Source organism: Hemiscyllium ocellatum, chromosome 34, assembly GCF_020745735.1.
Source record: "Hemiscyllium ocellatum isolate sHemOce1 chromosome 34, sHemOce1.pat.X.cur, whole genome shotgun sequence".
NCBI lineage: Eukaryota > Metazoa > Chordata > Chondrichthyes > Orectolobiformes > Hemiscylliidae > Hemiscyllium > Hemiscyllium ocellatum.
Window position 1 is genome coordinate 23038234 of NC_083434.1, and position 15653 is coordinate 23053886.

Genomic DNA, 15653 nt, shown 5'->3' on the forward strand with positions numbered 1-15653 from the left:
ACCTGGGAGTTCCCAGATGTAAGGTCAAAGCTTACTCGTTCGGCCTTGTTCCAACATTTAGCGCTTTGGAGCCGTTGCAGTGATTCTTAGGCATTCCCTGATTGCTCAATAAAGCCTCACGGCCAGAATTTAGCTAATAAGGCACATAGCTTATGTCAGGCATCAGTTGAAATGGTAAACCAAAATGTATAATTTTCACATAGAGAGGTAGATGAAAGATAGAATGGTGTCAGTGGGCCATGAAAGCGGAGCATTGGAGGCATTGGGAGTAGGCAAGTATTGTGGCTGGTTAGAAAGTTTATCTCAGCTCTCAAACTATATCCAGGTGTTTTTTTTGAAGTTCTTATGTCGCTAAGCCTCATCAACCACCCCCCTTCTTAACAGCCCTTTTTCCTCCAATCATAGTCCCTTCACACCTCCCCATCCCTCTCCTTTGGCACCTCATGATCTCATAACCACTCACCAAGTATCCAACAAGGGGAAATCTCAGGAAACCATATGGAGAGGAATAAACTTCTAACAATCTAATAAAACTTTCACTCCTACAAGCACAATTGTGAAGTAAATTCTGATGTATAAATCTAATGCTTTGAAAGTGTCCTTACATTGTTAGTCAAACTGTGAACTCAGTTACTGAGGTAGCTGTAGCTTTTAAAATTCAGCTAAATATATGTAACGAGCTGAATATTACAGGGGAGCAGATAGCTTGCCTACCGCAGAAGAAAAGTCAGAAGCTAGCCAATAGGCCCAGATGATGCTTACCCCATAGCCATAATGGGCTTCAGGCAGGCTAAAGTGGTGATAGCAAGATTTTTATCCCAGGTTACCATGCTCTGGCATTACCAGCCAATTTGAATAGCCAGCAGTTCTTGCAGTCCCAGGAGAAGCTCGATAAAAGGATTGCAAGCAGGCCTACAAAGGAGATACAGTGGATTCTGAAGTGAAGTAAACTGGGTGCTTCGGATGGGGATTATTAATCATCTCAGGGAGAGGGCTGAATAGGGTGTGAGGGTGGGTTTTGTTGAATAAGCAGAGGGATGTAAATGTGTGTTTTTCATTTCTTTCAAAGTTTAGATTTTAAACTAGTGGCATGTGGGTTTTGTTCTGTGTTTATGGAAGAGTTCCATGACTAACTTATCAGTCTTAATGAAGACTGACAATTGATCCTTAAGTATTCATTATTATCCACATATGGTAGCTGGGTGGTATATTTTGGTGCCCAGCTACTCTCTCTTTTATGGGGGTGAGCTCAATGGTGCCTGAGCAGAGATTGGTTTGCCACCTTACCTCCCTCCTGCTGAAAACACATCCAGCAGGAGTATCTAATATCTTTCTCAATGACATAATGATAGCTGTTGGGGAAATGTCATCAAAGAGCTCTGTTGAAACTGCAAAGCCAGTCACTGCTTTTCCTTTTTTTAACCTACACTTGTCAATCAAAGCTTTCAACAAAGGGTTTTCTTTCATTCTCACTGGCAGCTGCAGACACGCTTTAAAGTTTAAAGAGTATAGCATTTGAAACGAACGTTCAGATCATGAATGATAAAAACGATATCTCTCCTTCAAAAAAGTATTTGCATTTACTCTGTCAATTCAAGATTTCCACAAGTTAGGTTAAACCCCTGGAATCAACCAAGATAAGGTCCGTTTGAACATAACACTTCCATCAGATGGCCCTTGCTGAGTTTATGTTTTACTCCTGTGTGAATCACACACACTCCTTCTTCCTTAAAAATAAACTGCACCTGTCAGAAATGAAAGTGGGACTTGTGCATCCCGGTCCTGCCTGCCATTTTGGAAAGTCTACACAGTCTTCCCGACTCCACAAAAATCTGCCTCTTTATCGTATCTCTACTTTCTGCTATGTATTCTCTTTCAAAACTCTCAAGATATTGTCAGTGATATGGCCATGATTTCTCACATAATGCACGAAAAGCATTCATAAGCACAGGGCCTTCAGAAAGAGCTCATCTTTCATATTTTCAGTATTCAGGTTCAGCAATGTAGGTTCTTATTTTCTGTTTAATGGAAGAAATGATACAAGTGGCAACATCTGTAAACAAATGAGGCCATCAAAGTTATGTCTTAGCCGTGGATCATTAATCTACAACTGTACATAATATTAAAGCTTTGCTCTACCCATTTCAGTTGATCTGAAAACACTTAGTGCTCCAAACGCTAGTGTTTTCAAATAAAGCAGAGTGGTAAATGTGATCTATATGGACTTCAGTAAGGCATTCAACAAGGTTCCCCACGGGAGACTAGTCAGCAAGGTTAGATCTCATGGAATATAGGGAGAACTAACCACTTGGATACAGAACTGGCTCAAAGGTACAAGACAGAGGGTGGTGATGGAGGGTTGTTTTTCAGACTGGAGGCCTGTGACCAGTGGAGTGCTACAAGGATCAGTGCTGAGTCCTCTACTTTTTGTCATTTACATAAATGATTTGGATGCGAGCATAAGAGGTACAGTTAGTAAGTTTGCAGATGACACCAAAATTGGAGGTGTAGTGGACAGCGAAGAAGGTTACCTCAGATTACAACAGGATCTGGACCAGATGGGCCAATGGGCTGAGAAATGGCAGATGGAGTTTAATTCAAATAAATGCGAGGTGCTGCATTTTGGGAAAGCAAATCTTAGCAGAACTTATACATTTAATGGTAAGGTCCTAGGGAGTGTTGCTAAACAAAGAGATCTTGGAGTGCAGGTTCATAGCTCCTTGAAAGTGGAGTCACAGATAGATAGCATAGTGAAGAAGGCATTTGGTATGCTTTACTTCATTGGTCAGAGTATTGAATACAGGAGTTGGGAGGTCATATTGCGACTGTACAGGACATTGGCTGGGCCACTGTTGGAATATTGCGTGCAATTCTGGTCTCCTTCCCATCGGAAAGATGTTGTGAAACGTGAAAGGGTTCAGAAAAGATTTACAAGAATGTTGCCATGATTGGAGGATATGAGCTATAGGGAGAGTCTGAACAGGCTGGGGCTGTTTTCCCTGGAGCATTGGAGGCTGGGGGGTGACCTTATAGAGGTTTATAAAATTATGTGGGACATAGATAGGATAAATAGACAGAGTCTTTTCCCTGGTGTGGGGGAGTCCAGAACTAGAAGGCATAGATTTAGGGTGAGAGGGGAGAGATATAAAAGAGACCTATGGGACAACTTTTTCACGCAGAGAGTGGTACGTGTATGGAATGAGCTGCCAGAGGATGTGGTGGAGGCTGGTACAATTGCAACATTTAAGAGGCATTTGGATGTGTATATGAATAGGAAGGGTTTGGAGGGATATGGTCCGGGTGCTGGCAGGTGGGACTAGATTGGGTTGGGATATCTGGTTGGCATGGACGGGTTGGACCACAGGGTCTGTTTCCATGCTGTACATCTCTATGACTCTATGACTATAACCTGGTGTTGTGTGATTTTTGACCTCATCCAACCCAGTCTAACACCTGCAGCTTCACATAATTTCAATTGATGGGAGATTTGCTCGCAAGATCTTTCAGCCAGCAATGCATTCTTTGTGAATCGATTTATAGCATATGGAATTCTCATTCTTCCAACATTAATGGTAATCAACAAATCAGGAAAGATAAAACAAAAAATAAAAGACTGAAAAGAGGCTTTCTACATCATTGGAAAATGATTCCTTATATGGAATCCTTATATGGATTCCTTATATCAAACCTCTGTCAAACCATTTGATTGTCCTTGTTCATGTTGGTTAATTGGCGTATGTGTGTGGAGTTATAATGCAGGATAACTGAGTCAGCCAAGATATTATAGTTGAATTATAGATCTTTTTCATCAACCCTTTCACACATGTTATGATGCATCTTTAGAGTCACAGAGATCTACAGCTCATGCCTGTGTCCATGCCTGGCTAAAAAGAACCACCAACTGTTTTAATCCCCTTTTTCCTCAGTTGACTTTGTACGTTTTGGCATTGCAAGTGTACATCTAAATACTTCTTCACTGTTATGAGGGTTTCTGCCTTGATTACCCTTGCAGGCAGTGAGTTCCAGATTCCCAATGCCCTCTAAGTGAAAAGGTCTTTCCTCACCTTTCCTCTTAACTCCAGCGTTTTATCTTAAATCTGTGTTCACTGGCCATTGATCCCTGTCACTCCCTCAATCTTCTCTGTTTGTAGGCAACCAATCTCTCCAAACTCTTCATAACTGGAACAGGTGGGACTTGAACCTAGGCTTTCTGGCCTAGAGGTAGGGACATTACCATTGTACAACAAGAGCCTTAGCAGTTCGATTATAATTATTTTAAAACTAACCTATTCAGACATATTATGACATACCTGTACAGCAGGTATGACTTGAATGGACTCTTCTGCTTTAGAGATAGGGACACTGCCACTGCACCAGAAGAATCCTAGTAGTTCAATTATGTTCTGCCATGGACTGAAAAATTCCTTTCACCAAAATTACGCACAGTTTGTTGCATTTTATATTAATGTGAATGTGTGTTTTGCTGTGATTCTACAAAGGCTTAAACTATTTCATTTCTTGTTATAGCCGGAATCAACACCTATCCACCTCCATCTCTCAAGAGGGAGTGCGAAGAAATATATCCTCACAACACAAAAGAACCAGAAACATTTCCTGATCCGACGTATGTTTTGCAGACATCAGCTATCAAGTTTTGAATATTGTTTGTATTTTTCCTTCAGTCATTTATGTACGACTTCTTCATTACAGAATGAAACCTTTGAAAGATTTTGAAGAACAGAAAGATGATAACAATATCTATGGTAAGTGCAGACCAACACATTTGTTTGCTAATCCAGGAATGGTTTTTGGAAAGTTGTGGGATGATAGCATCAATTTAAAGTCGGAGCTATTTGACCTCCCAGATCCCAGTAGTCAACTGTCCATTTCAAATGGCCAATTTTCAGCAAGAAAAGATCGATAGTTCAGAACTAACCATTCACCTTGTAATAAGTACCTGGTAGTGTCTATCCAGTTCTTCTGGGTGGGAGAAGATGAGGGAAACTTTGGCAACTGATGATCAGACTTCACTTGTAAAGCCTGGAAACAATGCTGTATAAAATCTTTCTTCCAGAATCTTTGATACTTCTCTGATGTGTTTTCATGGTGGGGGGGGGGGGAGGTAAAAATGATCAGGATCTAAATGAAATCATGTCTCACTTGATTGAGTTTCTTGAGGAAGTAACAAAGAGGATTGATGAGGGTCATAATTCCTTGAAAGTGGAGTCACAGGTAGATAGGTTAGCAAAGTCGGCATTTGGTATGCTTTCCTTTATTGGTCAAAGCATTGAGTAGAGGAGTTGAGAGGACATTTTACGGCTGTACAGGACATTGGTTAGGCCAATTTTGAAATATTGTATACAATTCTGATCTCCCTCCTATCGGAAGGATGTTGTGAAACTTGAAAGGATTCAGAAAGGATTTACAAGGAAGTTGCCAGGGTTGGAGGGTGTGAGCTAAAGGGAAAGATTGAATAGGCTGGGGCTGTTTTCCCTGGAGTGTCAGAGGCTGAAGGGGTGACCTTATAGAGGTTATTAAAATCATGAGTGGTATGGATAGGATAAATAGACAAAGTATTTTCCCTGGTGTGGGGGAGTCCAGAACTACAGGGCATAGGTTTGATGTGAGAGGGAAAGGATTTAAAAAGGACCTAAGGGGCAACATTTCCATGCAGAGGATGGTATCTGTATGGAATGAGCTGTCAGAGGAAGTGGAGGAGGCTGGTACAATTACAGCATTTAAAAAGCACCTGGATGAGTATATGAATTTGAAGGGTTTAGAGATTTATAGGCCAAGTGCTGGCAAATGGGACAAGATTAATTTAGGATATCTGGTCAGAATGGATGAGTTAGACTGAAGGGTCTGTTTCCGTGTTGCATGTCTCTATGACACCTAGGAATCGGTTTGCTTGGATGAATAATGCTCTGGACTGAATTAGGCAAGGGCGCGAGCCCTTAAAAAAAACCCTGGTTAAATGAGTAGCTAATGAGAATAGAGTTGAAATGTGTCAGTAATTGAATGGAAAACTTAAAATCAAAGTGTTTATCCAAAGAATAGTAACAGTGTGGAACTCGGTACCATACGGAGAGTAGTTAATGTGCACAGTATTTAATGAGAGATGAAACAAGTACTGAGAGAGAAAGAGATAGATGGTTATGATGGTAGATTGGGATGAGATCATATGCGAAGGTGTTTGAGTGGACCACCAATACTGGTGTGGACTAGTTGGGCCGAATCACCTGCTTGCGTGCTGTATATCCTCTCCAAATTAAGTTTGTGGAGGCCGTTTTAAATGGCAGGTGTCCTATTCATACCGGGCTAAAATTAGCCCTGTGTGTTTTGTGTGAGCATTAAATAATTTATTACTAAGAAAAGAGACATGCTGATGTATCTTGCATTCATCAGGACAGAATCGCAAGAATACCAGATCTCAAAGGAAATAACAATAATTACTGCATAAGAAGAGGGCGTGATTGGTTGACAAATGAACTGTGATTGGTAGAGGAGTTACCGTGGGAAATGCACAAGGGAACAGTAAACTGTTAAGCTTATTTTCGGTTCAAAACAGGCAAGACAAATCTGATTGATAGAGACTTGCCCTGGGGAATGCATGGAATGGTAACCCACAGTCTTTTGTTCAGTTGGAAAAGGTGCAATATGTGGATGTGTTCTTTCTGATTGCAAAGGACAGATTCTGCACATGAGCAAGAGAGAGATGTATTTTTAACCACTCATGAGGCATTGGCATCACTCACTGGCCAGCATTTCTTGCCCATCCATAATTGCCCTTGAGCAGGTGGTGATGAGTTACCTTCTTAAACTGCTGCAGCCTGTGTATTGGAGATTGACCAACAATGTCCTGAGGGAGGGAATTCCAGGAATTTGACTCAGCACCAGTAAAGGAATGGCAATATATTTCCAAGTCAGGATGGTAAGTGACTTGGAGGTCATGGTATTCCCATGTCTCAGCTGCCCTTGTCCTTCTAGATGGAATTGGCCGTGGGTTTGGAAGCTGCTGTCTAATGAGCCATGATAAATTTCTGCAGTGGATCTTGTAGATAGTGCACACTGTTGTTACTAAGCGCCAGTGGTGGAGGGAGTTGATGTGTCATTCATGTGGCATGTTGGCAATTCAGGAATCAGCGATGGTAATGCCAGTGAATGTCAAGGGACAGTAGTTAGATGGTGACTTAGGAGATGGTCTTGCATTTGTATAGTACCAAACTTACATGACATTTTAAAGTCTGGATAATGTCCATATCTTGCTGCATTTGAATATGGACTGCTTTCAGGAGTCATGAATGGTTCTGAATGATGCTGAATTGTGCAATCATAGGCGAACACCCCCAGTTCTGAGGGTAGGCCGTTGATGAAGTAGCTTTTGGGTTTAGAACACTACCCTGAGGAACTCCTTCAGAGATGTCCTGAACTGAGATGACTGATCTTCAACAACCATATCCATCTTCCTGTGTCATGGAGTTATGCAGCATGGATGAAGGCCCTCCCATCCAACACGTCTACGCCGACTAGACATTCAAATCTGACCTACGCCAAGTGCCAGCATTTGGCCATTATCCCTCTAAATCCTTCCCATTCATGTACCCATTCAGATGCCTTTTAAATGTTGTAATTCAACAGCCTCCATCACTTCCTCTGGCTGCTCATTCCATGCACGCTCACGCTCTGCATGAAAACATTACCTCTGGACTTTTTAATCTTTCCCCTCTCACCTTAAACCTACGCCCTCTAATTTTGGATTCCCGCACCCGAGGACAAGGACCTTAGCTATTCATCCTATTAATTCCCCTAATGATTTTATAAACCTCTATAAGGTCAACCCTCAGCCTTCGAGGCTAAGTGGATTAGCCCTAGGAAATACAGGGTTACAGGGCTAGGGTCAGGGAGTGACTCTGTGTGAGATGCTCTACGGAGGGTCGGTGTGCACTCAATGGGCTGAATGGCCTGCTTCCACACTGTAGGGATTATATGATTCATTTAATCTGGATTGATCCCCTAGTTTGATATCAGTGGTCGAATAGTGGACATGCAAGACCATACAGATTATGGTTGAATACAGTTCTAATACTGCTGATGGACCAGAGAGTTGCTGCAGTTCTGTCCTAGTTAGCATAGTGGTAGTGCACACAACCCAACCGAGGGTGTTGGTAATACACATCACTAACTTTTCTGGCAGGCAGAATGTCTTGTGCGCGAGATAAAAAGTTTCAAAAGCAAGTACCTTTACTTTAGTGTTACTCAATTTCTGTACAACCAAGTGACTATAAGTAATACATAAAAATGCATGTCTCCTATTCTGAAAACGTTAAGGGAAAATGGCCTCTCAGCTTTGGGCTTCCCTGTCTCTCCCTGTGATTGCCTCGGACCTTCCTCCTCAGTCATTTTTTGGCTCAGGTTACATAACTTTGCTCCAGTCTGCAACCACTCATCATTTCCACTACCTTCAGCTGGGAGCTTGAACTGAAAGCGTAAAATATGGGCAAGGAGTTAAAACAGCCCAGACTGCACTCTGGCAGTGCCATCTGCATTGATCTGGTCAGACTAGTACGTCGATGCTAAGTTGGCTGAGGTAAAATCAGAGTTTTACTGTTTATGTGGTAGTCCTGGTTCATCTTCATATCTCCAGCCCCGTTGGAAACAATGTAAACCATGGAGGAAATATGGTTTGTGATGTGGTAAAATTTTAAGTAAACCTCAGTGTACTCCATTGGGCAAGAAAGGACAAAAACAGCAAAATAGAAGGAAGTGCAGCAGGATTGCTTCTACCATGCCCAGTAAGGAGGCGAGAAACTGAGGGGCTAACAGAAAGATCTCCCAGCTTGATGGGACTTAACTGAGATGGAGATCTCGGAATGTGTGTGAGCAGCAGCTGATATGGAGGGAAAAGAGACTTCTGCTGAGTTCAAGCGACTGTCATGAAAATTCACTCAAAAGTTTGAATCTCATGTCAGCCTTTGTAATGTGGCAGGATAGAAGGAAGTAACTGGCAGTCGATGGGAAACTGAAGTTCATGATGGGGAATTACTGGTAGATTGTGCTCACCTGATCATTGTCCCACTATATGCAAGCTGAGTTTGGACAGGATCACAAAGGAAAATCCGGCTCTTAATGTCATTCAGTCTTTATTTCACAGGATAATAAATAAAGATTGCTCAATGGAATCAAGCACATATTCCATCTCATTCCATTGCTCATATTTCCAATGAAAATATTCTGCTCAATTATTTTAATATAATCCAGAAGGACAACTTTATTGATATAACTTAATTAGTTAATTTAATATGAAATAACTAATTTAATTAGTTTGCTTTATTCCTTTCTGGTAATAGCATGTCAGTCACCTTCACAAGAGCCAGTTATCTGGTGATTATCACATTGATGTTTGTGGGAGTTTACTGTATACAAATTGGATACCGTACTTCCTGCATTGCAACAGTGACTGCAAATGGACTTCATTGGCTGTGAAGCACTTATGAATGTTTGCTGCATCAGGGAGAGTGTGACATAAATGCAATTCATTCTTTCTTCAACTTCCATTTTAGATCTGTGTACGCTGAATCTCGATGAAGGACAGTGCTACAACTATAACCTAAAATGGTACTTCGATAAAACGTTACGAGCCTGCAAGAGGTTTTGGTACGGCGGCTGTGGAGGAAACCAGAACAGATTTGACACCCGTGAGGAGTGCGAAGTCCTATGTCTAAAATCAGCCTTCTAAATGCTGGTCATTTCAGATAAACAGACTTGACACAAACATAACATTTCAGTGTGCCATACCACTTCCCAACTATGTATAGAATACCTCATTTACACTGATACATCATATTTATACCTTTTAAACATTCCTTTTTCTTAATAATTAAGAATCTGAGCTATAAGTTTACACTGTCTCTCAATGCTGGACAGCCCTGGCAAAAAAATAGCCGCCAATATCTAGTAACTACCAACACCAACATCCTGAGGAAAAAAAAATGTATATTTTTCTTTCTGTGAATGTTTTTTACACAAACGAAATAGAGAAGAAAGATGGCAGCAGGGTCATCCAGAAGTAATGACAGAATATCATATGGATTGCAAGGATTTTTTTAAAAAACAATTAAAATCAAATTAAAGCATGAGAGAAGTGAGAAGTCAATGTCCTCAGTTATTTCCCATTCTCAGCTCTTCCTGTGGCCTGGAAGAATTCTAGACTGTAATTGCTGGAGGAACTGTGAGCACAGCAGAGGACTTCTGAGGGTAGTGTGTCTGGCTACTGCTTGAGATCATCAGCCCAAGATCCTAAGTGCTTTCCGTTTCCCAAGAAAGAGGAAAGATGATTCAAAAACAAAGCCTGTACGCGCGTGAGAATTTTTTTTTCCCTGTCCTGAAAAAATGTGTTAGTGCCTGCATTTGGCAGGTGTCTACCTCTGGGTCACTGACCAAGCAAGCATAACATTGACACTAGGCAAAGTCCACTTTTACCCCATTTAAATATTGATGCTAAGCCTAAAGGTTTAGTATACGCAGATCCAAATGGCACCTGGGAAATTGCAAGCAGTTCAGTTCAAGGAGAGACCTAAGTCTCTGTAGTGCTGATCCCTTATGAGTTGGATCAAAGATAATTGGTCCTATTCTCTATTCAGCAGTAAGTTCTTTAAATATCAAAAAAAGTATTGTAATAATGTGGCAAGTAGTTAGGCAGTTTTATTTTCTAATTTTATCAATTGAGTAATAAAGAATTGGTTTTTATGCAGTTGGCTACTTTGTATTTAAAAAGCTCCAAAATGATGTCTGAATATCTGCTGGTTACAAGCAAAGAGGTAGAAATTAGACATTGGTTCATATTGAGCAATTCATATTGGAATCTATTATGTATTGTCGTATCAGTGCAAGTTGCATGTAAAATCCTTGTCAAAATTAAATGCCCCACACGTCTTTTTGGTGATAATTGCCATTCATTGTCATTTCAGCTTCCTGCCATAATTTAAGTTTGAGACCAGAATCTTCCAGAAGTTTAATTTCTTTTGTGTAAATTTTGTTTCTGTTAAATATATATTGGTTTTCATTTGCTGACATGCTTAATTTAATATTAAAGGAGTAGTGGTGCAAATATTTCAGAAGTGACTTTATTTTACGCTGTTTACAGAGATTTTGTTCACAGCATAGTCCTGTTTCAAGTACGAAATATACTGGAGGATGAGTTACATATTTAGCAAAGTTCGACCCTATATGGATGTAAAAGAAATGGGGTTCTTGATTAAAAGTCACTGGAAGCTAACATGCAGATGCAGCAAACAATTCAGAATGCAAATGTCAAGTTAATCTTTATCACAAGTCGGTTTCAGTACTAAAGCAAAGAAATCTCAACTCAGTTTGTATAAAACGGTGATGAGACCGTACCTGGGGTCCCATGTATGGTTCTGCTCCCCTTGCCTGAGAAGGATATGCTTGACATAGAGGGACTACAGCAGAGATTCATTAGACTGATTCCTGGTTTGGTGGGACTGTCCCATGGGGAGAGCATGAGGAAACTTAGCCTGTCTTCTCTAGAGCTTAGAAGAATTAAAGGTGACCTCTTGGAGATGTATACATTCTTTAAAGGGGTAAATAGAGTTGATGCAGAAAGGACATGCCTCCCCCTCTCACCCTACCCTCAGCTCTGGGGGACAGTTTCAGAAAGACGGCTAACCATTTAGTTGAGGAGGAGCATCTTTACTCAAACGATGGTGAATCTTTAGAATTTTTTACAGCAGACATCTATGGGAACTCATTCATTAAGTTAGCTCGAGAGAGATAGACAGATTTCTGGTTACTAATTACATGAGGGATGTTAGGATAGCTTGCAGATGTGGCATTGAGGTGGATGTTTAGCCACAATCTAAAATGGCGGAGAAGACTGAAGTGACTTCTGGGACAGAGTTTTCCATTTCCGGGGTCATACCCCTGGAATCGGCTGTGTCTAGGATTCTGCAGGCTCCCAGTGTACATCTCCAGTGCTCTGCTCCAACGAATATTTGGCTCTCGGAATATTAGATTACTGAATTAGATTAGATTAGATTACTTACAGTGTGGAAACAGGCCCTTCGGCCTAACAAGTCCACACCGACCCGCCGAAGAGCAACCCACCCAGACCCATTCCCATACATTTACCCCTTCACCTAACACTACAGGCAATTTAGCATGGCCAATTCACCTAACCTGCACATTTTTGGACTGTGAGAGGAAACCGGAGCACCCGAAGGAAACCCACACAGACACGGGGAGAATGTATAAACTCCACACAGTCAGTCGCCTGAGGTGGGAATTGAACCCGAGTCTCGACTGACATGAGGCAGCAGTGCTAACCACTGTGCCACCATGCCACGCCCAATTTTTTTTTACTCCCTCCCTCCCCGGTTGCTATGGGTTACACAGAGAGAGGGCACTCGGCCTCATTCTTTCTGTTTTTTCATCCTCCTCTCTCACTCCCCCAGTTCATCACATTGAAAATCATCCCACCCGACCCGACCCTCCCTTTGGACAGGAACACTGTCCAATTTCTCACCCCTTAAGAAATACTCTTCATCTTTGTTCCTTTCCCCAAAGTGAATAACCTCATACTTATCCACTTCATGTTTCATCTGACATTTATAGCCCTCTCACTCATCCCTGCCTAAATTCCCTTGCATTGCCCTCAAAACTCTCACTCCCACTAAGTGTTTTTTTTATCCTAAATCACTGATGTAGGTTTTGAAAAGCTGAGGCCCAAGCACTGGTCTGTACAATATCCCTCTTGTCACAGTCCACTGACCTGAGAAAGACCCAGTTATGGCTACCCTTCACTTTCTGCCCGTCAACCCAATCCTCAATCCATGCTGACATTTTACATTTCATCCCATATACTTTCATTTTGTTTACAAAATGTATTACTTGTTTTTAAGGGAAATATTATTTTTCTGTGCTCAGGGTAGGGAATACAGTTATTTGTATGTCACTTTGTATTACCTAACCTAGTCAATGATTCTTGTGGTGCTACTGGGTTCTAACCAGATGACTTCAGTGTAATGCTAATTTGATGATGTGAAATCTACGGTTCTTTGATATAATAACATTTATTTGTCTTGTAATATAAAGTGCACTTATAAACTCAATTCTGTTTTTGTTTGAATGAAAAATTATCTGCACCTTGCACTTAAAATGTGATGCAAGAGGATCATCATGAATGGCCATAATGGATTGACGCAGATGTCAATAAGAAAAAAACCTTATTTACATAAACTGCTGGGATGCAAGTGCAATTTATCCAGAAAACCTTAGCAGGAATGGAGAAGAGATTTTTCTTTTTAAAAAAGTACATCTTTTGAAAGTAGGGAAGTCTCTTGCCCAGCCCAGACCCCAAAAATGAGGACTATCAATATGAAGGTCAATACTGTCCCCCTGCAACAACTTCGTATGTGACACTGGAGCCCGTTCCACGTTCAAGTGCGCAACCTCCCAGCTTATGGAACTCCTGTCTCCATCCTAGTTGTATCCTGCTTTATAAAGGAAGGACAGAGATTATACACCTTAGAAATTATTCCTTCTGTGGTGCTATCTCTATCTTACATACATTAATTGCAATGAATGTGCATTATCGGAAATAAGATAGGAAATGCCAACTGGTCCTTTAATCTGCTCTTTTTGCTTTTACATTTTTATGTAACAAAGCAAAGAAAATGAATCCCATCCATAATGATTTCCCGATAACTTTTTATGAGATCCCTCCATTTTTTTGCCAGAGCCAGTTTGATTTCTAACCTATTTCGAGGTTAGAAATAGGAAAGGTGAGGTCACCCTGTTAGGAGTTTTCTACAGGCCTCCTAATAGTCCAAGAGAAGTAGAGGAAAGTATTGCGAGGATGATTCAGGAGAAAAGTGAAAGTAGCAGGGTGTTTGTTATGGGGGACTTTAACTTTCCAGATATTGACTGGGAAAGCTAAAGCTCGAATTCTTTAGATGGGTCGGTGTTTGTCCAATGTGTGCAGGAGGGTTTCCTGACACAATATGTAGACAGGCCAACAAGAGGTGAGGCTATACTGGATTTGGTTCTAGGTAATGAACCAGGCCAGGTGTTAGACTTGGAGGTAGGTGAGCACTTTGGGGACAGTGACCACAACTCGGTGACTTTTACTCTAGTGATGGAGAGGGATAAGTGTGCACTGCAGGGCAAGAGTTATAGCTGGGGACAGGGAACTTATGATGCGGTGAGGCATGACTTAGGATCCATGGATTGGAAAAATAGGCTTCAAGGGAAGAACACAAATGATATGTGGAGATTGTTCAAGGAACAGCTATTGGGTGTCCTTGATAAGAATGTACCAGTCAGGCAGGGAGTAAAGGGTCTTGTGAGGGAGCCGTGGTTTAATAAGGAATTGGAATCCCTTGTGAAAGGGAAGAGGGTGGCCTATGTAAAGATGAGGCGTGAAGGTTCAGTTGGGGCGATTGAGAGTTATAAGGTAGCCAGGAAGGATCTAAAGAGAGAGCTAAGAGCAGCGAGAAGGGGACATGTAAAGTCCTTAGTTGGTAGGATTAGGGAAAACCCAAAGGCTTTCTATAGGTATGTCAGGAATAAAAGGATGACTAGGGTAGGTATCGGTCCAGCCAAGGATAGTAGTGGGAAGTTGTGCGTGGAGGCGGAGGAGATTGGAGAGACACTAAATCAATACTTTTCATCAGTATTCACTCAGGAACAGGACACTGTTGCTGATGTGAATATTGAGTCACAAGTGATTAGAATGGATGACCTTGAGGTATGTAGGGAAGAGGTCTGGGGAATACTGGAAAGGATGAAAATAGATAAGTCCCCTGGGCCTGATGGCATTTATCCTAGGATCCTCTGGGAAGCTAGGGAGGAGATAGTGGAGCCATTGGCCTTGATTTTTATGTCGTCATTGTCTACGGAATAGTGCCAGAAGACTGGAGGATAGCGAATGTGGTCCCCTTGTTCAAGAAGGGGAATAGGGATAGCCCTAGTAACTATAGGCCAGTGAGTCTCACTTCTGTTGTGGAGAGAATTGTAAGGGATAGGATTTATGAACATCTGGATAGGAATAATGTGATCAAGGATAGTCAGCATGGTTTTGTGAAGGGCAGGTCGTGCCTCACAAACCTTATTGAGTTCTTTGAGAAGGTGACCAAGGAAGTGGACGAGGGTAAAGCAGTAGATGTGGTGTATATGGATTTTAGCAAGGCGTTCGATAAGGTACCCCATGGTAGGCTAATGCAAAAACTACGGAGGTATGGCATTGAGGGTGCATTAGAGGTTTGGATTAGGAATTGGCTGGCTGGAAGGAGACAGAGGGTAGTAGTTGATGGTATAGGTTCATCTTGGAGTGCAGTTACTAGCGGTGTTCCACAAGGATCTGTTTTGGGACCATTGCTGTTTGTTTATAAATGACCTAGAGGAGGGGCTTGAAAGCTGGGTGAGCAAGTTTGTGGATGACATGAAAGTTGGTGGAGTTGTGGACAGCGAAGAAGGATGTGGCAGGTTACAGCGGGATATAGATAAGTTGCAGAGCTGGGCAGAAAGGTGGCAAATGGAGTTCAATGTAGCTAAGTGTGAAGTCATTCACTTTGGTAGGAGTAACAAAAAGATGGATTACTGGGCTAATGGTAGGCTACTTGGTAGTGTGGATGAGC

General features: G+C 41.6%; 1 protein-coding gene across 2 annotated transcripts in view; it reads left to right on the forward strand.

Moving 5' to 3' along the window:
• The window catches only part of col6a4a (collagen, type VI, alpha 4a), a 147942-nt gene extending 134815 nt beyond the window's left edge, over positions 1–13127 (forward strand). For both annotated transcript variants that reach the window (XM_060850256.1, XM_060850255.1), the window contains exons 37-39: positions 4528–4624; positions 4711–4763; positions 9561–13127. In XM_060850256.1, coding sequence (XP_060706239.1) covers positions 4528–4624; positions 4711–4763; positions 9561–9736 — 326 coding nt within the window. In that variant the 3' untranslated portion in view covers positions 9737–13127. The remainder of the gene's footprint in view (positions 1–4527; positions 4625–4710; positions 4764–9560) is intronic.
• Positions 13128–15653: the final 2526 nt, after the last annotated feature.